Source organism: Pseudophryne corroboree, chromosome 3 (genome assembly GCF_028390025.1).
Source record: "Pseudophryne corroboree isolate aPseCor3 chromosome 3, aPseCor3.hap2, whole genome shotgun sequence".
NCBI classification, from domain to species: Eukaryota; Metazoa; Chordata; class Amphibia; order Anura; family Myobatrachidae; genus Pseudophryne; species Pseudophryne corroboree.
The window spans coordinates 425578611-425605803 of record NC_086446.1 but is presented as its reverse complement, the minus strand read 5'-3'; the positions used below and the strand labels follow the sequence as shown (position 1 = coordinate 425605803).

The 27193-nt window shown below is 45.5% G+C and overlaps 1 protein-coding gene across 3 annotated transcripts in view; it reads right to left on the bottom strand.

The window, feature by feature from the left end:
- Positions 1-7187: 7187 nt before the first annotated feature.
- LOC135055816 (uncharacterized) overlaps positions 7188-27193 on the bottom strand; it is a 35610-nt gene continuing 15604 nt past the window's right edge. For 2 of the 3 annotated variants that reach the window (XM_063960290.1, XM_063960292.1), the window contains exon 2: positions 7188-8204. In XM_063960290.1, the coding sequence (XP_063816360.1) occupies positions 7352-8204 (853 nt within the window). In that variant the 3' untranslated portion in view covers positions 7188-7351. Of the gene's footprint in view, positions 8205-12303; positions 12388-27193 lie in introns of those variants that run through there. The other variant, XM_063960291.1, reaches the window with a different exon arrangement.

Genomic DNA, 27193 nt, shown 5'->3' with positions numbered 1-27193 from the left:
TGATTGTCAAGATCCTCAAATCAGGTGCGTCAGGGTGGGATCCCTGTGGACATAAGAGAAATCACGTTATCAACGGTAAGTTCTTACCATAACGTCTGTTTCTCTGGCTGGGTCCACAGGATTATCCACAGGATAACATTGGGATTCCCAAAGCCAATTTTAGTGGTGGGGACGCTCCTGATTACCCAGGAGGACCTTTCGCCCGAAGTCTGCATCATGAGAGGCAAAAGTATCCAAGGCATAAGGTCTAATGAATGTGTTTATGGAAGACCATGTGGCTGCCTTACAAATCTGTTCTGCTGAAGCACCCTGTTGTGCTGCCCAAGAAGGACCTACCTTACATGTAGAGTGAGCAGAGACATTAGACGGAGTAGGGAGATCTGCATGAGAATAAGCTTCTGATATTACCATTCAGAGCCATCTCGCCAGCATCTGTTTACTAGCAGGCCATCCTCTTCTATGAAATCCGTAGAAGATGGAGAGAATCTGTTTTCCTGATGACACTAGTATGATCTATGTAGATTCTTAAAGCTCGGACTACGTCCAGCGACGCTTCTCCCGCAGATAGTACGGATACCTGAAAAGCTGGGACTACAATCTCTTCATTCAGGTGAAACTTTGACACCACCTTTGGAAGATAACTAGATCTCGTTCTGAGAACTGCTCTGTCTGTAAAAAAACTTAGGAAAGGAGACTTTCACGATAACGCTCCTAAATCTGACACTCTTCTGGCTGACGCCATTGCTAGTAGAAAAAGCACTTTAGCCATTAACCATTTAAGATCTGCTCTCTTAAGCGGTTCAAACGGAGGACCCTGGAGGAATTTAAGAACTAGATTCAAATCCCAGGGAGCTGCAGGAGGAACAAATGGAGGTTGAATATGTACAACTCCCTGAAAGAAAGTACGTACATCCTGTAATTCAGCAATCTTTCGCTGAAACCATACAGTCAATGCTGATACTTGAACTCTCAAGGAAGCTACCTTCAGACCTTTATCCAATCCTGCTTGAAGGAAATCCAAAACCCTGGATACTTTGAAAGATCTTGGATTCAAACATTTTCCAGTTCACCAATGAATATAGGCTTGCCATATTCTATGATATACACGAGCTGAGGAAGGCTTTCTTGCTCTAAGCATAGTCTGGATTACTTGTTTCGAAAATCCTCTAGCTTTTAAGATAGAGGTTTCAACAGCCACGCCGTCAAAGACAGGCGATCCAGATGGCTGTGACAACAAGGACCCTGCATTAGCAGATCTGGACGTTGAGGGAGCAGTATCTGTGCTTCCACAGACATTCTCAGCAGATCTGTGTACCAATGCCTTCTTGGCCAAGCTGGAGCTATTAGAATTATCGCTCCCTTTGCTTGCTTTATTTTTCTCACTACTCTGGGTAACAGATATTGGAGGGAACAGATATGCCAGATGAAATTTCCATTCTACTGACAGTGCGTCTACAAGGACCGCTCCTGGGTCCCTTGTTCTCGATCCGTACCTTGGAACTTTGTTGTTTAGATGAGACGCCATGAGGTCTATCTCTGGTAGACCCCATCTGTTCACTAGTGTCTGAAACACTTCTGGGTGTAATGCCCATTCGGTTTCCTGAATGGTGTGTCGACTAAGAAAATCCGCTTCCCAGTTCAGAACACCTGGGACAAACACTGCTGACAATGCTGGGAGATGGAGCTCTGCCCATCTTAGAATGGGAGTTACTTCCTCCATTAATCTTTTGGTGTGAGTTCCTCTTTGATGATTGAGGTACACATTGTCTGAGCGGATCTGGACCGGTCTTCCTTGCAGATTGTCCTTTGCCTGAACTAGGGCCATATAAATGGCCCTTATTTCCAACAGATTTATTGGCAGGCGACTTTCCCTTGCGGTCCATTTTCCCTGGAACCACAGACTTCCGAGTACCGCACCCCAGCCTTGCAGGCTGGCATCTGTTGTCAGGACTTGCCACTCTTTTATCCAAAAGGGTCTCCCCTTGTTTAAATGGTCTGTCTGTAGCCACCACGCTAGAGACCTTTTTACGTTTACTGGAAACTTTATCATCTGCTTTTTTATTGTCTGATGATTTCTGTTCCATTTGGTCAGAATAAGGTACTGCAATGGTCTGGAGTGGAATTGCACATATTCCACCATGTCGAAGGTTGATACCATCAGACCCAATGGTCGAATTACTGCATGGACTGACATTGTCTGGGCGTGCAACGCTTCCTGAGCCATGACCTGCACCTTGACTATCTTTTTCTCTGGTAAGGGAACTTTCTGTAGGTCTGAATCCAATATGGCCCCCAAATGAACCATCCGCTGTGACGGATTCAGAGACGACTTTTCCCAATTTATGAGCCACCCGTGTCTCTGTAAACAAACTATTGTCTGTTGGAGATGGCTCAAAAGTAAATCTTGCAAATGTGCTAAGATTAACAGGTCGTCGAGGTATGGGAATATTCTTATCCCCTGTTTGCGCAGACAAGCTGCCATAACCACTATAATTTTGGTAAACCCCCTGGGTGCTGTTGCTAGCCCGAAGGGCAAAGCTTGGAACTGAAAATGTTCCTGGAGGATGGCAAACCTGAGGTAACACTGATAAGACAGTGCTATAGGCACATGTAGGTAAGCATCCCGTACATCCAGAGATACCATGTAATCTCCCGGTTCCATAGCCAACATTATGGAGCGTAATGTCTCCATGTGGAACTTTAGGATCCAAATGTATTTGTTTAACATTTTCAGATTGAGAATTGGTCGATATGACCCATTTGGCTTCGGGATTAGAAATAGATTGGAGTAAAACCCCTGTCCCCTTTGTGATGGAGGTACTGGGACAATCACCCCTGACTGCAGTAATTTTTGGACTGCTTCTTGCAGGGCATTGCCCTTCGACTCTATACGAGACGGGCTGGTGCAAAGAAATCTTTGAGGAGGCTGCCTCCTGAATGGGAACCCATACCCCTGAGATACCACCTTCTGCACCCAAGCATCTGTTGTTGACTGTTGCCATATGTGTGCAAAATGAAGGAGTCGGCCCCCAACCCTGGAATCCTCCAGGCGGAGGCCCGTCTCTTCAGGCTGATGGTTTCTGTTTAGACTTGGAAGCTGGCTTTTTGCTAGTCCACTGCTTCCTACCCCTGGTTTTGAACTGGGGTTGCTTAGACTCCTCTTTAGCTTTTGCCTTGCTTTGCCAACGAAATGAGCGAAACTTTGTACCCTTTGACTTAGGGTTATAAGTAGCCGGAAATCTGACCTTCTTTGATTCAGCCTCTGATTCTAGAATATCAGATAATGGGTTCCCAAACAATATTTTACCCACGAAAGGCAATGCTCCCAATTCTTTCTTGGATTCCGCATCTGCCTTCCAGGTACGTAGCCACACTGCTCTGCGAGCGGCTATTTTCAAGGCTGAAGCTTTAGAAGCAACTGTACCCATATCAATTGCTGCTTCTTCCAAATATTGGGCAGATTGTCTTAAACGGCTTAAATGATACTCTTGCTCCTTATTAGGGGAAGAGATGTCATTCTCTAGTTCCTCTATCCATTCGCCCATTGGCTTTGCTACCCAGGCCGAAGCCATAGCACGTCTTACCACTGCTCCTACTAGAGAAAATACATTTTTCAAAAAACTATCTACCCTTCTGTCTGTGACATCATTTAGTGAGGTAGATGAGTGGTAAAGCAGATTTATGCACAAGTCGCAGTACATGTGCATCTACTTTTGGAGGAACTTCTCTTTTCGAACAATCCGCAGCTGGAAATGGATAATAAGAATTCCATCTTTTCGGAATCTTATATTTTTTACTGGGCGTCGCCCAAGACTCATCCATCATTTCAGTCAGCTCATCTGACGCTGGGAATTCAGTTCTCACTGATTTTGTTCTTTTAAACACAGGTGCTTTAGATTTTAACACTGTCTTGGCTGGCTCTTCCAAAGAGAGAACAGCCTTCACAGCATCAATAAGTTCAGCAACATCCTCTGAACTAAAATTCTGCGACGGATCATCATACGGAGTATTTGAATATACTGTATCATCTGTTGTATCATCTTGTGTAGTCTGCCATATAGATGTATCTGTCTTAGTCTTACCTGTCCCTTGGTTTCTTGTAGAGGCTACTGGAACCAAGCCGTAGGAAGGGAGCTGCATGTATGGGTTAATAGTGTAACCTAACCCTTGAGGTGGTGCTACCGGAGTTAACCAACTCCTGTTTTTTACTTTGCTGAAAAGCAAAACAGTTCGCACACAACCCTCATAAGTGACCAATTGGTCCATACCAATTAACCCTGTCTTACAAGATAAGCATGTTAGGGATGTAGGAGTGCTTGATAAATTCTCCTAGTCACTTTTGCCGCTCACAGACATGGTAATAATCTGTTAAATGACTACACAATTTGGGACTGAAAATCACCTATATATGAGTATATAGAAGTGAGATCAATCTGACCACAGCAGTGCACCTGAATTGGGGGTCAGAAAAGGACTGACAACATAGGAAAGTCAGCACACATACTAGCAGTCAGTCACATGTTAAGGCATTAGACATTGTCATATGAGAATACAACCCCCATAACAACTTACAAGTAAGTTGTACTTCTGTTTCAACATAACATGCAAAAAACACAGTAATATACAGATCTCATATGCAATATGTACTAAAAATTAACAATTCATACTAACAAGTAGAGAGAATTTTTAGTACTGTATACCCTTCCTCTGTAGAGCGGGATACAGGGAGACTCACCACACTTCCATATCTAAGCAAATGCGCTCGTAAGACGCTGAGTGGATTCAGACGCTACTGATGTACACTACCGCTCCTGATAACGGACACAGTCGCTCACTGACGGACACGGACACTCCGCGACTTCCATGTGTATGCAGACGCTAAAGGCCTACGACTCGGTCTAGGCGGGACTCTAGTGTACACAACCGCAGCGTCTAAACTGCGACAGAGTACCCTCGTGGTAGCATCTGAGACGGAAGTGAGGTCATTCAGTTCATGGATGGGAGACGCACGGAAACTGGTCATTAACTCGGAAGAGGGGCGGCCAGGAGAGCGTCTGAATCCCCCTGTTGACTTAAACCCTAAGGATCGCGGCCTCTACCTAGTCCTAGCGCCTATGATCCCTAGAGTGTAGTGCTGCCGCACTCGAGATGTTCGGCACATCAACACACTGTTTGTAGTCTCCACCAATACAGTGTAGCTGTGTCCGGACCCCTCTAGTAAGAGGAAATCCATAGACTCACCTTCCCCCCCTGCTCCGGCCACAGCCTGGTTACGTCTGCTGGACCTGCTAGAACATCCGACACAGACGCCCGTCGAGACAGCACTGTACCGCGAAGGTAAGCGTTGTTGCGACCCGGTGGGGAGTTGTTGGAGCGACTCTTTCCAGTATGCGTTTAAGACGCTGTTAAGAAAAGTCGCTCAAAAAACAGTTAGTTGGTGCCATTTACGCTGTCGCTCAACTATACCCCAATGTTATCCTGTGGGACCAGCCAGAGAAAGCACAGATATCCCTGCTATGGTGGCTACAAATTCCCCGTCTGGTGGAGGGTCGGAGTTTCAACACCGTGTGGCATTATGTGTATAAGGTACTCTACTGTGTCGCATAATTTATAGAAAGTTCACTACTGTGTAGTCTAATATGAATAAAGAGCAATATGGTGTGATGTAATGTAAATAAGGGGCACTACTGTGAGGAGTAAGGTAAAGTGGTAAGGTATAAGGCAGGCATGTCCAAACTGCGGCCCTCCAGCTGTTGAGAAACTACACATCCCAGCATGCCCTGACACAGCTTTAGCATTCCTTGACAACAAAACTGTCAGGGCATGCTGGGATATGTAGTTTCACAACAGCTGGAGGGCCGCAGTTTGGACATGCCTGGTATAAGGTAAAGTGGTACTACTGTGTAATGTAACATGAATAAGGGACACTATTGCATGATAAAATGTGAATAAAGTTGCACTACTGTGTGGCGTAATTTTAATTGGGGGTACTATTGTGTTGCCATGCCCCTTACCAGCAAAAACACACCCCTTTTTGGGCTGTGTGCCGAATGTGCACACTGTTCCTATTTCAAATATAGGGGGTAGGAACACCAAATGCTATGGGTGAGGGATGATGCTGGGAAAGGGGTGCACTGTCAGGCAGATCTAGCGGTGGTGCTAGGGGGCACCAGTCAAAATCTTGCCTAGGGCATCCTATTGGTTAGGGCCAGCTCTGCTGCTGGTCTCACCCAGGTGAAGCCATCATGCACATGTGCAGACTGGAGGTTGTGCATGCCAAGCTGCATTTCTGTCATTATCACAGTGACACTAACCAAATATGCTGCTAGCATTAAGCTTCTTTGCTAAATGGGGCCCAAAGTCTGGTATAGGTTTTATGAAAGACTGCACCTGTAGCTTATCTTTTATCATGTCAAACTTCTCCGCATGAATATACTTTAATCCCCAAAAAAAACAAAAACAAAAAAAAAACACCTTGCTGGTTTTAAGAAGAAAGCATTAAACATGTAACTGCTTCTCACTGAAGAGTGAATCTGCATATTGCAATCCAAAATACCTCTGTGTTTTTTTTTTTGTTTTGTTTTTTTTAGAGAGCCTCTTGTTTGGCATAGAGAGGAATCTAGCAACTCTTGAAGAAAGTCTGATGTAATCCAAGATCTAATGACAGACTAACCAAATTGCCATACATGCTGGGAATGCAATTCCTCTTTTCCAATCTCTTCAGCCCCTGGGTAGCCGAGAGAGCTAAAAGTTCAGGCTTACCTGCTAGTCTTGTGTGCACCATTCAGCCATTTCATTGCAACTCTACAGCATGTATGCCATGCAAAAGTGGCATCCACACCCACAATCCCATAGGATTGCATGGTGCAAATGGTGGGCTATTTTGTCTGGCACATCCACAGAAATGGACATGCTGCAAGTAAAAATGTAAGGGGACACATTTTGCTCTACTTAACTGTGTAGAGAGTAAACCCATTTAGTGTAGGGCTGCCATAGAGTATATGCAAGTTGTCACTTTCCTGTGTGTATTGGCAGAGGGGGAGGGGGGGGGGGGGTTTAGAAGAAGTTCCATATAAACAGCGCCCAAGTACTTTATTGTTGCAAGGGTGCATACAAAGCGAGGGGGAAGTAAATAAGGTGTACTGTATAGTGGGGACAAACATGACAACCATATGGACAGCCTGAAGTTGTTTAACAGTTTTACTTTATTAATGCTATCCAAATACAATGAAGATAAATAAAACACAATTTATTGTATACAGATTGTAAGGTCTCAGGACATTGTGTCCCAGTATTTGGTTACTTAGCAAATGCGCTGCCTCTTTGTGCCAAAAGTTTGCTTCCTTCTGGTTTAGGTAGTCATCTCAAGCTGCCAGTCCATCGTATCAGGGGACACTGCAGAGGACTTAAAAGAGCAGACAGGGGGTGCTAGGTTAGTAATTGGGAGCTCCGAAGCACTTAACTGGCGCTGGTAATGGAAAGGTTGAAGAAAAGAGCGCCCTACATCCTTGTTCTTGATACCCACCCACTGGGCAAAAGGAGTAGCAGATAGCTGGGCAGGCAAAGACTGTTCACATTCACTAGAGCCATTTGGAAATCTCAAGTCTGAAATGGAAACTTCTAATGAAGGACTATTGTCTTCTAATGCAGAGTTTATTTCAGAGATCTCCCACATTGGAGGAACAGACTTCTGAAGTCCTGTTACATTGACAACTACCTCTGATTCTTGCAGTTTTGATATAGTAACATCTACTGACTGGTCAGCGGTCTCCAAGCTCTCTTCCTTCTTATAAGGTGTGGACACTTTGGCACCATAGAAAACACCCACTATTGAGTTATTAAATTGGTTAAGAGGTTCAGAAGCCAAGGAGGACTGTTCAAAGACTGGACCGTCAGGATTGAGTGGGGACCTGCATACTGTTTGTCCAACATCTTCTGCTCCCAGCCAAAGATTTCTTCCACTTGCTAGTGATGTTGATTCTGATGCTTTGATAAAGAATGGGGATCCTCCAGACTTTGGACATATCCTGTGGTCCCACTGCCCAAGCTGCGGACTATAGGGAGAAGAATTGCCATGCACTGTAGCTACAAAGCCTAAATCCAAAAGCTCAGTTAGTGTGAGATTGGGGTTAGACATGAAGAAGCTTGCCCCACTGCTATCCCAGCCAGAAGACATTGTGATGCCAGCTTCAATCTGCAAACCACTACGAAACATTAAAAAAAGGTTAGTAAACCAAAAACATATGCCATTATAATCCGCTACAGAATTGGCAGTAATATCTCAACGCTAGAGTGAAATTATTAATTGAAAATACAGAATATGCCATGTGGGAAGTTTTAAAGTACCAGTTTTTTTTTTTTTTTTTTGGGGGGGGGGGGGGGGTATTTATCAAAGCTCAGAAAAAAAATTGTTAAAGATCAAGTACCATCCAATCAGCTTCTGCCTTACATTTTAAAAAGTACAGGAGCTTATTGGTTGGAACTGTCAATTTTATCTCCCTAAACTTTGATTAATAGACCCACCCCCTTTTACATACAGAGCAGATAAAATGAAAAGATGAAGGACTGGCTGATAAAGAACTTAAAATAAGCCATGATCAGATATTACAATAACTAAAGAGGTGATGAATAGGTTTAGCCCACAGCAAAAATGTTCACACACATGCAATATGTCCATTTACTATATTTTAAGGCTTTGCTGTAAGTGGGGCACACACAGATCCATTCTTAAAATCTAAGCACTCTGACCAGATTGCTTAGAAGTTGAGCACAGATCTCTTGTGTGTATGCCCTACAGCAGTAGTGAGGAAGGTAGATGGGCAAGCATTAATGTGATTCTGCAATAAAGCCAATGTTACTCCATTTTGTTATATTCAATAGATTATAAACTTACTTTACCATTAATATATGATATGCTTAAATATGCTGGGGAGAAAGAAAAGTATAGAATGATTAAATATTCAGTTAGCAAAAAGAGGAACTTGTGGGTAAGCCATGTCTGATAGAGCAAAAGAGAGGAACTTGTGGGTAAAGCCATGACTGAGATAAAGAAAAGGAACAGAACAAGACCGTTATCAGGAAGAGAACACAACCCTGAGGTTAAACTGTAAACTCCTCAGCCTTTTCAAACAAGTATAAATATATGTATGTAAGAACATTAAAGCAGAACTCAGATTGAATACACCAGACAGTGTGTGATCATTTGATTTCTCCAGCATGCTGCACGGCATTTATATTTTGTTCACAGGTGATTCTGAATACAAAAGACAGGCTGTTGTTGGAGTCCTCTCAGAGAAGGCTGAGGCTAAAGGAGGTCTACCTCCAACAGTAGCGATGCGCGTTGCTATCACTGGTGCTAGATTGGCCTGCATGCAGACACAATCTAGCACATCTCATTTCACCCGCTGGGTTGAATGTTCACCTTTGCCACCAGAGGCTGTCCACTATATAATATTACTGTACCTGCAATTAGTAATTCCACATAGAATCCCATACCCTAGTACTGTTACTGGTTCCAGACATATTCCCAATTATTGACTCCTCAACTATTTTTTTCCATGAGCCAAACCAACATTACGTTTGGAAGCTAAAGATATTACACAGCTTTACAATACAGTCATTCACACTAATGGCAGACCCAGTGGTTCTTACACACAAATTCCATTTCACAGGTGTACACATGAATAAGCCAAGTCCAGATTTTGTAAGAAACTAGTTTCTGTATGTTTTAAGCCAGAAGAAAACTAGGAGTACCCCAAAGGGCACACCACAATGCAATCACTACGCTAGCACTTATACTTTAGCACAGTGGTTCCCAAACGCAGTCCTCAACCACCTGCCTGGCATGGGCACATCAGATGCAGCCACACCAGCAAATGCTTTAGCTCACCTGGTCGCACAGGATGCAACCAGTCCGATAGACAACATGTGCAGCTACAGGGAAGAGAAGCTTTCCACTGCTGCCGCTCTGAGGTACCGAACCTCTGCCTTCCTGTACCCACCCCCAGTGTTTGTTATGCTGACGGTCTGGTAGCATGACAGGACCCCCCACCCAGTGGCTGCAGACAATAGCAGCCACTGGGGAAGTGTGAAGTAACACCACCCAATCTTCCCCTGTGTACCTGGCTGCTGTCATAATGAAAGTCACGTTGCTTCCAATGGTGCCTACGTTTGAATTTTCTTTCACAAATACAAAAATATATATATATATATATATATATATATATATATATATATATATATATATATTTTTTTTTTTTTATTAAATATACATTCTATACCCAATTAACTCAAAACAAAAAAATAATTTGAGCAGTTTTTGGAAAAAAATTAATTAAGTCAGTTAAGTGGTTAAGGCACCCCAGGTTTTAAAGGCTATCCATACTTACGCACAGGTGATTACATCAGTACCCCAGTTTGATTACACCATCTGTGTACAAGGGATATCCCTAAAACCTGGACTGTTTGGGTACCCTGATGACCACATTTGTGAACCACTGCTTTAGCAATATTATAGGTTAGCTTCCATTAATAGAAAAACATGTGACCAGTGTGGATAGAGTAGTGGTTCCCAAACTCAGTCCTCAATTCACCCTAGCAATGGGTTCACATTAGATTATGTCCAAGATATATCAAGCCTTGTAGAGTGATAAACTGCACAGTGATAAAGTACCAACCAATCAGCTCCTACCTGCCATGTTACAGGCTGTGAAAATGACAATTAGGAGCAGATTGGTTGGTACTTTATCACCATGCAATTTATCACTGTGTGATCAGACGCTCCCCCAGTCCATTGTATGGGTCATCCCGGCTGGTGTACTGCATGCCTAATGAGACATCCTAGGGCAGTGGTTCCCAAACTTTTTTGAGTTACGGCGACCTAAAGTATCAAAAAAAATTCACGGCACCCCTAGGCCAAAAATTTCTTATCGAGAAATTCAGAAATAAAATATGAAATTAAGTAAATTGTGTTTATATGTTATCCTTAGGTTCAGTTATGTGGTGAGGGACAATATTTGCTTCTGTTTGTCCAAATATATTATGATTGGAAGCCACCAGCACTGGTTTAGCCTACTACATTTACCATAAATAATCTGAATTGGTTCTGAACCACCAATCCAAGGCACCCCTGCAATTGTCCCGAGGCATCCCAGGGTGCCACGGCACACAGTTTGGGAACCACAGCACAGATTATTAATGTGGTGGGCAATGATACATAGGAGGACATTTACTAATCAGTGATAAGAGCGGAGAAGTGAGCCAGTGGAGAAGTTGCCCATGCAACCAATCAATAATTTGCATACTATAAAATGATACAGAGCTGCCGATTGGTTGATGGGGCAATTTCTCCACTGGCTCACTTCTCCGCTCTTATCACTGCTTAGTAAATGTCCCCCATAGTGCAGTCATCCACCACATTGTGCAATATATTGTTCTCTTGGCCATGCTGTCAGTTGGGGTACACACAGGGCCGGTTCTATACCTCGTGGCGCCCAGCGTGAAAGTTTCCTTTGGCACCCCCCCAAAAAGGTAAAACAGGGTTAGTGCACGGCAAAAAATAGGGGAGTGGCTTGATGGGGAAGGGGCATGGTCACAGTTATGCCCCCTGTATTAATGCCCCTAGTAGCGCTGCTTACAAAAAAAAAAAAACACAACAAACAAAAACAAAAACACACCCCACCATCCCTGCTGTACTCCATCTCTGGCCGCCGGCGCCGCTCCTTGGATCTATGACGTCTATACCATAGCACCGCACACATTATGATCTCTAACGTCTATAGCCACTTCCACAATGCCATGCGTTGCACCGGTCATCCCGCACTGCATGGCACCAGTAGCAGATCTTGCGACGGCAGCAGCACCCTCGGGACAGTGGCAACCCAGGCAAAAAGCCTGCTTGCCCATGGCAAGATCCGCTACTGGGTACACATTGTTCTGACGTGTAACTAGCTTAATAGTGCAGGTTTTAAGGCTATCCATGCTTGAACATAGGTGACTTAATTAGGACTGCAGTCAGTTTGATTTAGCCACCTGTGCACAACAATGGATAACGTTAAAGCCTGAACTGTTAAGGTGCCTTGAGGACTGGGAACCACTGAAAACAGAGCCTTTCAAGCCTGTAAGAACTGCAGGCAAAATAATATGTAGAAGTACTGTAATTGGAATGAACACGCACAGAAATGTCCCAACTACATTATCTAGCTGTACTATATATAGGGTTCTCAATGCCAATTTAACAATATCCATTGCAGAATCTCCACAACTGCCTATGATCCCCTAACACTTCACTTCCCCTCACCTTACCTTTTTGTCTTTCTTTGGTAAATTACCAGCCTACCTTAGGACTTTCAATTTATATAGGGTGTTTACAATTAGCAAAACAATTGTATTCGCTCAGCTGCAATCAAATGGATTCAGACATGCCTACATCAACAGTGATCAGTATTACAGATGGATCTAGACCAGGGAGTTCTCAACTCCAGTCCTCAAGTACCACAAACAGGTCATGTTTTCTAGATTTCTTTAATCATGCACAGGTAAGTTTTCTGGCTCACTCATCATTCCACAAATATAGATGAAATTCTGAAACTATGACCTGAATTAAGAACTACTGTTCTAGACCTATCATAATGACTTATCTATACATTGTTAACTTTCGCAAGCACTTGTTTGGTCTTATAGAAAATCACATATTTAAATACCATTGGTCAATTTATTTTATGAAGAGTTTCTATTATTTGACAAATATGGTTTGATCTCACTTTACTCTAAATGTTCAGTACAATATTTTCCCTTATTTCTCTGCATACTTGCATTAACATAAATGGTTGGCTTGCCGTACTATCCCTATAATCCGGGACACCTATGATTTACACAGGTTCTGTGGCTGGCTAACTTCAAGCCTGCATTTCACCTGGTTTTAAGTTGCCACAGAACCTGTGTAATCCATGAGTACCCTGTTTTAAAGAGATAGTATGGACTGGTAAGCTTTAATATACCCCATATAATACTCAGAAGTTGCAATTTTTAAAAAAAATATGTTTATTGAAATAAATAACATAATACATGGCATAAAGATGAAATGCCACAAATAAAAGAAAAAGCATGTTACATAAACCACTTTGAAGAGAGTGAACAGTAAGAGACGTTGCAATTTTTAAAGTGATGCATTTGGTTAATTCACTTCAATTGCACGTGATATGTCAAATGTTAAAGTTTACCACATAGTAAGCATCCTATTTGTATGGTGGGCGGTATAAATTCTAACACAGTATTTCATAACTCAGATCCTCAGTCTGGCCAGGTTTTGAAGATCATTTTCTTGAGAGAAGATCCAGAATCACATTATACTCCTTTCAGATTGACAGCAGCCGAGTCGCACCCAGGAATGTATACACGGGTGCGACCCAGCTTGATATTATATATATATATATATATATTTATATACACAGAATGTGTTTAAATGTATAATGTGTGCAGAGATGTGTTTTTTTTTGCTGTGCTAGGTGCAAATATTTGCTTCTGTGAACGCGAGTTTAAAATGTTTAAATGAACCTGTCAGTGTCCTGATATTAATAAAGTTTATCAATAACGATGACAACATCATATTTAGGCCAATCAACATGCAACATACACTATAAATATATGCCCATGTAAGGAAAACGCCATTGGCACCATGCGAGCAGCCGCATTCTCGAGGAGGGAGCTGTGGCTGCTAACTGCTATAATGGACCGCCGCGTAGGCCGCTGGGGGACCATACGTACCCAACTCGCGGAAGCGTGCGGCCTACGCGGAGGTCCGCACAAAGCGGACCATAGTGCAATTGGAGCGGTGGTGGTCCGACCTCTGCCGCCGTCAGCCTGAATTGCTGGCGCAGTAGCGCCAGCAAATCCACCAACATAAGTAATACGCAATTAAAGGTGTGTTTGCGTACGATTTTTAGCATTACAAGTTACAATAACTTTTCGAATACCATTACACATCACACTTGTACTGTATGTTTAGAGACTGTGGGGTATATGCAATTAGCGGCGAATCACGGCAATTTTTCGCCCGTTTTTTAATTCGACACAATTCGACCATCGAATTCTGGCAAGTGGGTGCCGAAATTCACCATATTCAATAAAAAACGGATTCGACAGTCCCGCTGTCGAAAAACGGCCGATTTGACGGATTTTGATCGGATTTTTAAAAAACGGGAAAAAAACCCGAAAAAAAATTGCGTGGGGTCCCCCTTCCAAAGCATAACCAGCCTTGGGCTCTTCGAGCCGGTCCTGGTTCTAAAAATCCGGGGGGGGAAAATGACAGGGGATCCCCCGTATTTTTAAAACCAGCACCGGGCTCTGCGCCTGGTGCTGGTGCAAAAAATACGGGGGACAAAAGAGTAGGGGTCCCCCGTATTTTTTACACCAGCATCGGGCTCCACTAGCTGGACAGATAATGCCACAGCCGGGGGTCACTTTTATACAGCGCCCTGCGGCCGTGGCATTAAATATTCAACTAGTCACCCCTGGCCGGGGAACCCTGGGGGAGTGGGGACCCCTTCAATCAAGGGGTGTCCCCCCAGCCAACCAAGGGCCAGGGGTGAAGCCCGAGGCTGTCCCCCCCATCCAAGGGCTGCGGATGGGGGGCTGATAACCTTGAGAAAATGAAAGTATTGTTTTTTCCAGTAGTACTACAAGTCCCAGCAAGCCTCCCCCGCAAGCTGGTACTTGGAGAACCACAAGTACCAGCATGCGGGGAAAAAATGGGCCCGCTGGTACCTGTAGTTCTACTGGAAAAAAAATACCCAAATAAAAACAGGAGACACACACCGTGAAAGTAAAACTTTATTTCATACATGCAGACACATACATACTTACCTATGTTGACCCGCCGACTGCCACGCCCCCCTCGTCACTGAAGAATCCGGGGTACCTGTGAAAAAAAATTATACTCCCCTCAATCCAGTGTCCAGGTTATAATCCACGTACTTGGCAAAACAACAAAACGGCAACCCGGACCAAACGGACTGAAAGGGGTCCCATGTTTACACATGGGACCCCTTTCCTCGAATGCCGGGACCCCACGTGACTGCTGTCACAGAAGGTCCCTTCTGCCAATCAGGAAGCGCTACTTCGTGGCACTCACCTGATTGGCTGTATGCGCGTCTGCTGGCAGACAGCGCATCGCACAGCTCCCTCCATTAGTTTCAATGGTGGGAACTTTGCCGTCAGCGGTGGGGTTACCCACGGTCAGCCACTGACCGCGGGTGACCTCACCGCTGACCGCAAAGTTCCCACCATTGAATATAATGGAGAGGCTTTGCGATGCGCTGTCTGACAGCTCAGACGCGCATAGCCAATCAGCAGAGTGCCAGGACGTTGCGCTCGCTGATTGGCTGAAGAGACCTTTCTGTGACAGCAGTCACGGGGGGGGTCTCTGCATTCGGGGAAAGGGGTCCCATGTGTAAACATGGGACCCCTTTCAGTCCGTTTGGTCCGGGTGTTCGTTTTTTTTTTTTTTTGCCAAGTACGAGGATTATAATCTGGACACTGGATCAGGTGAGTATAATTTTATTCACAGGTACACGTGGATTCTACTTGGACAAGTGGACCGAACGTCGTGTCAACATAGGTAAGTATGTGTGTGTGTCGACATGTTTGTAATAAAGTTTTACTTTCAAGGTGTGCGTGTCCTGTTTTTATTTGGGTATTTTTTTTCCAGTAGAACTACAGGTACCAGCGGGCCCGTTTTTCTCCCGCATGCTGGTACTTGTGGTTCTCCAAGTACCAGCTTGCGGGGGAGGCTTGCTGGGACTTGTAGTACTACTGGAAAAAAACAATATTCTTTACATTTTCTCAAGGCTATCAGCCCCCCATCCGCAGCCCTTGGATGGGGGGGACAGCCTCGGGCTTCACCCCTGGCCCTTGGGTGGCTGGAGGGGGGACCCCTTGATTGAAGGGGTCCCCACTCCCCCAGGGTACCCCGGCCAGGGGTGACTAGTTGGATATTTAATGCCAAGGCCGCAGGGCGCTGTATAAAAGTGACCCCCGGCTGTGGCATTATCTGTCCAGCTAGTGGAGCCTGACGGGGGACCCCTACTCTTTTTGCCCCCCGTATTTTTTGCACCAGGCGCATAGCCCGGTGCTGGTTTTAAAAATACGGGGGATCCCCTGTCCGTTTTTCCCCCCGGATTTTTAGAACCAGGACCGGCTCGAAGAGCCCGAGGCTGGTTATGCTTAGGAGGGGGGACCCCACGCAATTTTTTTTCGGGTTTTTCATTTAAAAAAAATAAAAATAAAATAAAAAATAATAATATTTTTAAAAATATATTACTTGTGCCTCCAAAATAGACAAACCAAGTACCTAATCCCTTCTAATATAAATAGATATGCTATTACCAATAAAAAAAAACACCAAAAAAAACATGTTTTAAATTTTTTTTATTAGATTCCGCCACAAAAGTGTGGCGGATTGAAAATGACGAATTTACTGTCTAAAAGCACTGTTGTCGAATTTCCAAACTTCAATTGAATATACTTTTGGCGAATTGCCGCATTTGTACCATTGCAGAAATGTCGAATTTCACAAAAGTCGAATTTCAAAAAGTCGAATTTGGAAAGTCCGTTTTTTTTTACGAAAAGTACTGAATTGCATTGTCAAATATTTTTGTTGGGCGAAAAAGTCCAGTTTTTCGACAATTTCTGGAATTCGACCGCAATTGCATATACCCCTGTGTGTGCTTAGGGCTCGCAGGACACACTGGGGACCAGAGTGGTTAGGGGGTAATGTGTAGGGGTGTGGATAGTCAGCACACAGGTTGTAGGTTGGAGACAGCCAGCACTTTGGTTTTAGATAAACGTGTAGAGTGCATGCAGTGTGTTCCTCCATTAATACATACAGAAATTACAGGAAGCAGGATCATCACTATGTGTAAAATACTGTGTAACTAGTTCTGCGTAGTGTGGATTAACATATGTGTTATGGAGAGTGAATGTGGGCAAGCAGGAGCCTGAAACCTATAGGGCCAGGTAGTAGGGCAAGGCACAGTGGTTTGCCACACAACTCCCGTGTACTCCTGTGCCACAGTACATTCCAGTGTGGTTTTGCATTTTCATTTTTTAACAATATGAATAATGTGTTTGGATCACAAAATAACCCGCCCAAAAAATAACACACACGTTTAACAAAATGTATTGTCAAAAATAAAAAAAAACTTGGAAAATAACACTTAAAGTATGTTTGCTTTTTTCTTGAAAATGACCATAAAGCTAATTTTTTATACTGTGTTTTTAGGCCAAGCACAACGGCAAAGGACACAGGAGGATGACGGAGCCTCCCCCCATCAGCAAGACGAGGAACTTCATACATCCTCTTCCTCCTCCTCCCCCTCTCAAATGAACTCCCCCCCTCAACAACCCACACCACATCAAACCTCATCCTCTTCCTCCTCCTCCTCCTCCCCCTCTCAACCCCCCTCCATCTCTCACTCTACCCCCCTCTCAAACCCCCTCACTCTCTCTCTTCCACCCCCTCTCAACCCCCCTCCCCCTTTCAATCTGAACCGCCCTCTCAACCCTCCTCACCCTCTCACTCTTTCTCCCCCTCTCAACCTCCCCTCTCAATCTGAACCCCCCTCTCAGCCCCCTCCCCCTCTCACTTTTTCCCCCTCTCAACCCCCCTCCCCTCTCAATCTGACCCCCCCTCTTAACCCCCCTCCCCCTCTCACTCTTTCTCCCCCTCTCAACCCCCTCACCCTCTCAATCTGAACCCCCCTCTCAACCACCCTCACCCTTCCATCCTCCTTCCCCCATCCAAAATCCTTCCCCCACATCTGAGTGGGCAGCTGAGGCCCCTGAGGAGGCAGAGGGTGCTGTTCATCCATCGGGGAGAGTAATGCTGGCCATACACTTGTACGATACCCCGCGACGCGACATCGCGGGGCATCGCACTGGCAGTTCAGGTGCGATCAAATCGTACCTGCACTACCAAAGTTGTTACCATGCGATCATGTGATAGATCGCATGGTAATCACATGATGGGCAGGTCACTGCCGCCTCCGGCCGCTCCTGGCGGGTGCCCATCGCAATGCGATATATCTCATGTGGGTTTGAAACCACATGCGATCGCACTGCGATACGAGAAATATTATGTGCAGCACATATCTTGAGACGCGATATTCGACCGGCGTGCCCGCGCATCGCGTCTCAAGGTACCTAAAATGTGCATACAATCCTTCGATTTCTCTCACAGATGTGGTCAAAATCGAAGGACAGCACCAATTATCTCACAAGTGTATGGGAACCATAAGTCATTTGTAACACATAAATGTTTTAGTATAGTAGTTTTTATTTGTGTGCAGTTACATGTGTGATCCAAATGTGCCCCTGAAAATGATGATACACATACCAACAGGCCCTGACACAGCTTAGGTATTAATGCATGTTATCACTGAGTCAGGACATGCTGGGATATGTAGTTCACCTGCACATGTACATACGCTGTCTGATGAGGCTGAGCCTACACACTAAATGGTGAGGCCAGGCCACTTCAGATGTGTATGAAGTACACATCCCAGCATGGCCCGCACCCGTTTTAGCATGTGCTTTTTTGTGTGCATTGCAGCACATGCTGTTATTTATATTTTTTGAACAGCTGGAGGGCCAAAGGTTCGACATCCTTGACCTAGCTAGTGACCGGTTAAAGTGTGTTTTGTGCCTTGCCTATATAATGTGTTATGTCAGTTAATAATTTAGTATTATTTTCCTTCCTTACAGATGATGCTGTTGGAGATCCCCAGCCTTAATAGGCCAAAGCCTAAAAAGGATGGAGGGACATTGCAGGGGCCTCCTGCATGAAATTAATTTTCTGCAGCAATATTTTTTAATGTAAAAAAAAACAAAAACTGTTCAAGTTTATTGCGTTAAAAAAAATACCGTTAAACAACACAAATAAAAAAAAAGTTTACACACAAAAGAAGTTTTATGTTGTGATTTAAAATGTTAACATAGGTACCAATGTTTACAAAGTGGATCATGGGAACATTAAAGCATACCTCCCAACATGACCCTCTCCAGGAGGGACACAATGCTCTGCTTCTGGACTTTTCTCTTAATTTAGGATTGCCATCACCTGTGGTGAAACACCTTTCTTATCCATTCTTATCTTTCTTATCTTATTCTGTTCAAAACATGTGCTGACAATCATAAATTAAGAGAAAAGTCCAGAAACAGAGTATTCTGTCCCTCCTGGAGAGGTTCATGTTGGGAGGTATGTTAAAGAGTGACAAAGGACTACTTCATGAACTAAAAACAAAAAAAACAAAGTGTGTCACCTGACAGGAGCTGATTGTTTCAGAAATGCACCCAAAAAAAAAAAAAAATTTGTTAAAGGACAGGTACATATACACTGAAAGATAAAACACATTTAAATTGTGTGGTCTTGCAAATAAATTTTAAAAGAAATTTGGAAAAGGACCAAGAAAAAACGCAAAATTTATGACATTTTGCAATTAGGCTGACAAAGTCTGCCTTTTGAAGTGTTGGAATACTTAATTGGACAATCACATTAAATTACTTACCCTAATTGGTCTCTTAATTGAGGAAGGGATACGAGAAAGTATGTCAGTGAGTAGTGTGAATAAGTAAAATAAAAAAATACAATGCTGTGCGAATATTTGCACATTTACATGTGTACTTCTGCGAAGGCATTGCAGATATGCGACGTGTTATGTGTTGCTAGTGATGCGTATGGTACTTATGCGGACGGATCACTACCGTGCGATGCTAAATATTACACGCCTACTTTGTGCATTGGTGCATGGTCTTTCGCAGTAATGTGGGCTGGGCGTTTGTTTGTATTCGTGCGATGCATTAGCTGCTTTGCGTACGCTGTTTGCGTACGTAGAAAATAGCAAACAACTCGGAATGACCCCCATTGATCACTAGAGTGGTTCCTAGAATGCTCTATGCATTATGTATTGATTACTGGAACACTCCCTGTATTACATTGAGGTCGATTGAATGCTATGTGTATTATGGGTGTAGTATGGTATGCCGGTGGTCGGGCTCCCGGCGACCATAATACCGGCGCCGGGAGCCCGATCGATGGCATACCGACAGTGTGGCGAGCGCAAATGAGCCCCTTGCGGGGCTCGCTGCGCTCGCCACGCTGCGGGCACGGGGGGGGGAGGGAGAATAGGTGTCGGTATGCCGGCTGTCGGGATTCCGGCGCCGGTATACTGAGCGCCGGGATCCCGACAGCCGGCATACTGAAGACCACCCGTGTATTATATAGAGGTCAATAGGATAGTCTCTGGTTTGTCAGAAGGGGATAGTACATACCTCCCAACATGACCCTCTCCAGGAGGGACCGAATGCTCTGCTCCTGGACTTCCCTCTTAATGTAGGATTACCATCACCTGTGCTGAAAAACCTTTCTTATCCATTAACCTGTACAACACAGGTGCCGGTAATCTTACAATAAGAGAAAAGTCCAGAAGCAGAGCGTTGTGTCCCTCCTGGAGTGGGTCATGTTGGGAGGTATGATAGTATATGTTGTATATGATTATAGCTCTGTAACATAACGGATCCGATATGTTTTACATGTAGACAGGATGCTATCAGTATGCTGTCAGTATACCGATCCCATCCCATCCACTGGAATGCCAGCAGCGAGTTTGCTTGCCACAGGTTACATTATCACTTGGTTGGTGGCGTGGACTTACCAAGCGTGTGGGAATACCGGGTGTGGGTCGGTATTCCATCTATCGGTAAAATGCCGGCCCTTGTGATTCTGGCGTCGGCCTCCTGAATGCCAGGATCTCGACAGCAGGCATTTTAACTGCATCCCGAGATAATATGTTTAAACAGACCCACATTAGACAAACCACTGTTACAGTACACATTTTTTTTGTCACTCCATTATTACATTGCGCCAGGCCACTTGCTTCCATTTGCCCCCCCAGACTAAAAGTTGCCAACCAGCCCCTGTCTGGCAGTAAAGTTGCCAGCTGACGCCAACCAGGAGATGTCTATGCATGCACAGTGGTATCAGGTGCTGGTTGTAGGAGCCTGAGTGGAAATCAGCGGTTCCAGGGCCAGTGGTAGGACCTGGTGGTGGCAGGTAAATTCCTGCCTACTGCGCTGTAGGTGGAGTTAGTAACAGGCGGTTACTGATGGTAAGAGGGATTCCCTATTGGCCTAGGTCCCGTGGGACCCAATGCAAATCTGTGATTACTTGGCGTGGGCAGTAGGCCACATCCGGTCACAGCTAGGTGCACACTACCCCATGGTGCTGCCGATCCAGTAACTCTTGAGAACAGGAACAAGATGACGGGAATAGCATAGCATGTGCAACACACGCTATCGCATTCCCACGATCTAAGCATTGCAGGAGCATTAGAAGCCTTTCTTGGCTTTAAACACTCCAACGTTCCTGAATAAACACTATCCAATTATTGGGCATTATCGACTGATCGGCCTGACTGGATAGTGTGTACCTAGCTTTATTCTAGGTCCCGTGGGACCCAATGTAAATCTGTGATTACTTGGCGTGGGCAGTAAGGCACATTCGGTCACAGCTAGGTGCACACTACCCCAGGGTGCCGCCGTTCCAGTAACTCTCGAGAACAGGAACAAGATGACGGAAATAGCATGTGCAACACACGCTATCGCATTCCCACGATCTAAGCGTTGCAGGAGCATTAGAAGCCTTTCTTGGCTTTAAACACTCCAACGTTCCTGAATAAACACTATCCAATTATTGGGCATTATCGACTGATCGGCCTGACTGGACAGTGTGTACCTAGCTTTATTCTATGCAATTACTAGCCCAATCAACCAATAATCTGTTGATCATACGGATAATGGCCAGTGTATGGCCACAGACAATCATCAGTTATCACTCTATTGGGCATGAGAAATCTTTCATGCCTGAAAGATGCTATCATTGCTGCTCAGAACTGACAGTAGTTGAGGGGCCACCATCTTGCTGCTGCATGCTGCTGGGGGCCACCACCTTGTCACCCACTCCCGTGCAATATATTCCTGCTCTGGGGCCACTCCACCTGCCTGGACAATGGCAGGCCCTCTATCTGTGTCCAGATACTCCTGCCACTCCTTAGGATCGCAGCGGGCCTTATACATTTTTCTTTGAATATGTTGTATCCCTCTACTGCCCACATGTCTCCATATCTGCTCCCACTATTTGACTCGGGCCTCTTGTATTTCTGGACTCACCTCTATGCCCCCCCCCCCCCTACACACACACACACACACACACACACACACACACACACACACACACACACACACACACACACACACACACACACACACACTGTATTTTGTACACATGGCCTATCATGTAACTTTATGCCACATTGGCTGTTCTTTTTCAGAAAGAACTATCTTTTCCTGCTGTATATTTTCCATGCAATACTTATTTGCACACTGTAACCAATTTAGTGCGCCTGACAGGGCTTACGTGTCTGGTACTATTCATACAGGGTATCCCATATTGCTATACACGTGTCAGTCTTCCCACATATGCCTCAGGTCCTTGTATGGCTTATCTTCCACAGTGTAACCTTGTAGTGTGCCCAACATGGCTGCCGCGCCTTGTACACTCATGGATGGGATGAAAAATACATGGACCTGACGGTCATGTTGGGGCACTACTCCCAGGGTTAGGATGCAGCAACCACCCATTTTGGGCCATCTTTTCTAGGTGTAACCTTTTTCATCCAAGGTAAGCCTTCGTAGGTCGCCCTAGACGGTTGCCTCGCAGGGTACCTTTTGTTGGTGGACTATACAACCAGGGCCGGCAAAAGAAATCTTGGGGCCCGGTACAGTGATATCTCTGGGGCCCCCTCAGTATGTATGTATGTATATATATATATATATATATATATATATAAATAAAAAGAAACCAGACGGTGCTAAATCATCAAAGGCAATTGTTCATAATAAAGTCCAATTAAAGTATGCAGGTATCCAAATGCTTCCAACCGTATTTTCACCGGACTCGATTAGAATCCTAGCCTGGGGCAGATATTCTGATATTTTAGGAACAGATGCTTGATTGTGCTTAGCCGGATATTTCTCTAACGTCCTAAGTGGATGCTGGGGACTCCGTAAGGACCATGGGGAATAGCGGCTCCGCAGGAGACTGGGCACATCTAAAGAAAGCTTTAGGACTATCTGGTGTGCACTGGCTCCTCCCCCTATGACCCTCCTCCAAGCCTCAGTTAGATCTCTGTGCCCGAACGAGAAGGGTGCACACTAGGGGCTCTCCTGAGCTTCTTAGTGAAAGTTTTAGTTTAGGTTTTTTATTTTCAGTGAGACCTGCTGGCAACAGGCTCACTGCATCGAGGGACTAAGGGGAGAAGAAGCGAACTCACCTGCGTGCAGAGTGGATTGGGCTTCTTAGGCTACTGGACATTAGCTCCAGAGGGACGATCACAGGCCCAGCCATGGATGGGTCCCAGAGCCGCGCCGCCGGCCCCCTTACAGAGCCAGAAGACAGAAGAGGTCCGGAAAATCGGCGGCAGAAGACATCCTGTCTTCACCAAGGTAGCGCACAGCACTGCAGCTGTGCGCCATTGCTCCTCAGCACACTTCACACTTCGGTCACTGAGGGTGCAGGGCGCTAGGGGGGGGGGCGCCCTGAGCAGCAATAAAAACACCTTGGCTGGCGAAAATACATGACATATAGCCCCCAGGGCTATATGGATGAATTTTAACCCCTGCCAGAATCCATAAAAAAGCAGGAGAAAAGTCCGCGAAAAAGGGGCGGAGCCTATCTCCTCAGCACACTGGCGCCATTTTCCCTCACAGCTCCGTTGGAGGGAAGCTCCCCTGGCTCTCCCCTGCAGTCACTACACTACAGAAAGGGTTAAAAAAGAGAGGGGGGCACTAATTAGGCGCAGTATTAACAATACAGCAGCTATAAGGGGAAAAACACTTATATAAGGTTATCCCTGTATATATATAGCGCTTTGGTGTGTGCTGGCAAACTCTCCCTCTGTCTCCCCAAAGGGCTAGTGGGGTCCTGTCCTCTATCAGAGCATTCCCTGTGTGTGTGCTGTATGTCGGTACGTTTGTGTCGACATGTATGAGGAGAAAAATGATGTGGAGACGGAGCAGATTGCCTGTAATAGTGATGTCACCCCCTAGGGGGTCGACACCTGAGTGGATGAACTGTTGGAAGGAATTACGTGACAGTGTCAGCTCTGTATAAAAGACAGTGGTTGACATGAGACAGCCGGCTACTCAGCTTGTGCCTGTCCAGACGTCTCATAGGCCGTCAGGGGCTCTAAAGCGCCCGTTACCTCAGATGGCAGATATAGACGCCGACACGGATACTGACTCCAGTGTCGACGGTGAAGAGACAAATGTGACTTCCAGTAGGGCCACACATTACATGATTGAGGCAATGAAAAATGTTTTACACATTTCTGATAATACGAGTACCACCAAAAAGGGGTATTATGTTCGGTGAGGAAAAACTACCTGTAGTTTTCCTGAATCTGAGAAATTAAATGAGGTGTGTGATGATGCGTGGTTTTCCCCTGATAACAACTGATAATTTCTAAAATGTTATTGGCATTATATCCTTTCCCGCCAGAGGTTAGGGTGCGTTGGGAAACACCCCCTAGGGTGGATAAAGCGCTCACACGCTTGTAAGGGCTCTACCCTCTCCTGAGATGGCCGCCCTTAAGGATCCTGCTGATAGAAAGCAGGAGGGTATCCTAAAATGTATTTACACACATACTGGTGTTATACTGCGACCAGCAATCGCCTCAGCCTGGATGTGCAGTGCTGGGTTGGCGTGGTCGGATTCCCTGACTGAAAATATTGATACCCTAGATAGGGACAGTATATTTTTGCCTATAGAGCATTTAAAAGATGCATTTCTATATATGCGTGATGCACAGCGGAATATTTGCCGACTGGCATCAAGTCTAAGTGCGTTGTCCATTTCTACCAGTAGAGGGTTATGGACACGTCAGTGGTCAGGTGATGCGTATTCCAAACGGCATTTGGAAGTATTGCCTTAATAAGGGGAGGAGTTATTTGGGGTCGGTCTTTCAGACCTGGTGGCCACGGCAACAGCTGGGAAATCCACGTTTGTACCCCAGGTCGCCTCTCAACATGAGAAGACGCCGTATTATCAGGCGCAGTCTTTTCGTGGACAAGCGGGCAAAATGTTCCTCATTTCTGCCCCGTGACAGAGGGAGAGGAAAAAGGCTGCAGAAATCAGCCAGTTCCCAGGAACAGAAACCTTCTCCCGCCTCTGCCAAGCCCTCAGTATGACGCTGGGGCTTTACAAGCAGAATCAGGCACGGTGGGGGCCCGTCTCAATGAATTTCAGCGCGCAGTGTGCTCACTCGCAAGTAGACCCCTGGATCCTTCAGGTGATATCTCAGGGGTACAAATTAGAATTCGAGACGTCTCCCCCTCGCCGTTTTCCTAAAGTCGGCTTTACCGATGTCTCCTTCTGACAGGGAGACAGTTTTGGAAGCTGTATTCCCAGCAGGTGATAATCAAGGTACCCCTCCTGCAACAGGGAACGGGGTATTATTCCACACTGTTGTGGTACCGAAGCCGGACGGCTCGGTGAGACCGATTCTAAATCTAAAATCTTTGAACACTTACATACAGAGGTTCAAATTCAAGATTGAGTCACTCAGAGCAGTGATTGCGAACCTGGAAGAAGGGGACTACATGATGTCTCGGGACATCAAGGATGCTTACCTTCATGTCAAAATTTACCCTTCTCACCAAGGGTACCTCAGGTTTATGGTACAGAACTGTCACTATCAGTTCAGACGCTGCCGTATGGATGGTCCACGGCACCCCGGGTCTTTACCAAGGTAATGGCCGAAATGATGATATTCCTTCGAAGGAAGGGAATTTTAGTTATCCCTTACTTGGACGATTCCCTGATAAGGGTAAGATCCAGGGAACAGTTGGAGGTCGGTGTAGCACTATCTCAGGTAGTGTTGCGGCAGCACGATTGGATTCTCAATATTCCAAAATCGCAGCTGGTTCCGACGACTTGTCTTCTGTTCCTAGGGATGATCCTGGACACAGTCCAGAAAAAGGTGTTTCTCCCGGAGGGGAAAGCCAGGGAGTTATCCGAGCTAGTCAGGAACCTCCTAAAACCGAGCCAAGTCTCAGTGCATCAATGCACAAGGGTTCTGGGTAAAATGGTGGCTTCCTACGAAGCAATCCCATTCGGCAGATTCCACGCAAGAACTTTCCAGTGGGACCTGCTGGACAAATGGTCCGGGTCGCATCTTCAGATGCATCAGCGGATAACCCTGTCACCAAGGACAAGGGTGTCCCTCCTGTGGTGGTTGCAGAGTGCTCATCTTCTAGAGGGCCGCAGATTCGGCATTCAGGACTGGGTCCTGGTGACCACGGATGCCAGCCTGCGAGGCTGGGGAGCAGTCACACAGGGAAGGAATATCCAGGGCTTATGGTCAAGCCTGGAGACATCACTTCACATAAATATCCTGAAGCTAAGGATTTACAATGCTCTAAGCTTAGCAAGACCTCTGCTTCAAGGTCAGCCGGTGTTGATCCAGTCGGACAACATCACGGCAGTCACCCACGTAAACCGACAGGGTGGCACAAGAAGCAGGAGGGCAATGGCAGAAGCTGCAAGGATTCTTCGCTGGGCGGAAAATCATGTGATAGCACTGTCAGCAGTATTCATTCCGGGAGTGGACAACTGGGAAGCAGACTTCCTCAGCACGACCTCCACCCGGGAGAGTGGGGACTTCACCCAGAAGTCTTCCACATGATTATAAACCGTTGGGAAAAACTCGACAGGTATTGCGCCAGGTCAAGGGACCCTCAGGCAATAGCTGTAGACGCTCTGGTAACACCGTGGGTGTACCAGTCAGTGTATGTGTTCCCTCCTCTGCCTCTCATACCCAAGGTACTGAGATTGATAAGATGGTGAGGAGTAAGCACTATATTCGTGGCTCCGGATTGGCCAAGAAGGACTTGGTAACCGGAACTTCAAGAGATGCTCACGGAGGATCCGTGGCCTCTACCTCTAAGAAGGGACCTGCTCCAACAAGGACCCTGTCACGATCCGGGTATCTGGACGCCATTACTTACCCTTCAGATGCCTCCTAAGGCGGGCTCAGCGTTCCAGGACCGGATTCCGCTGTTCCTAAGTTTCACATGCAGAGTG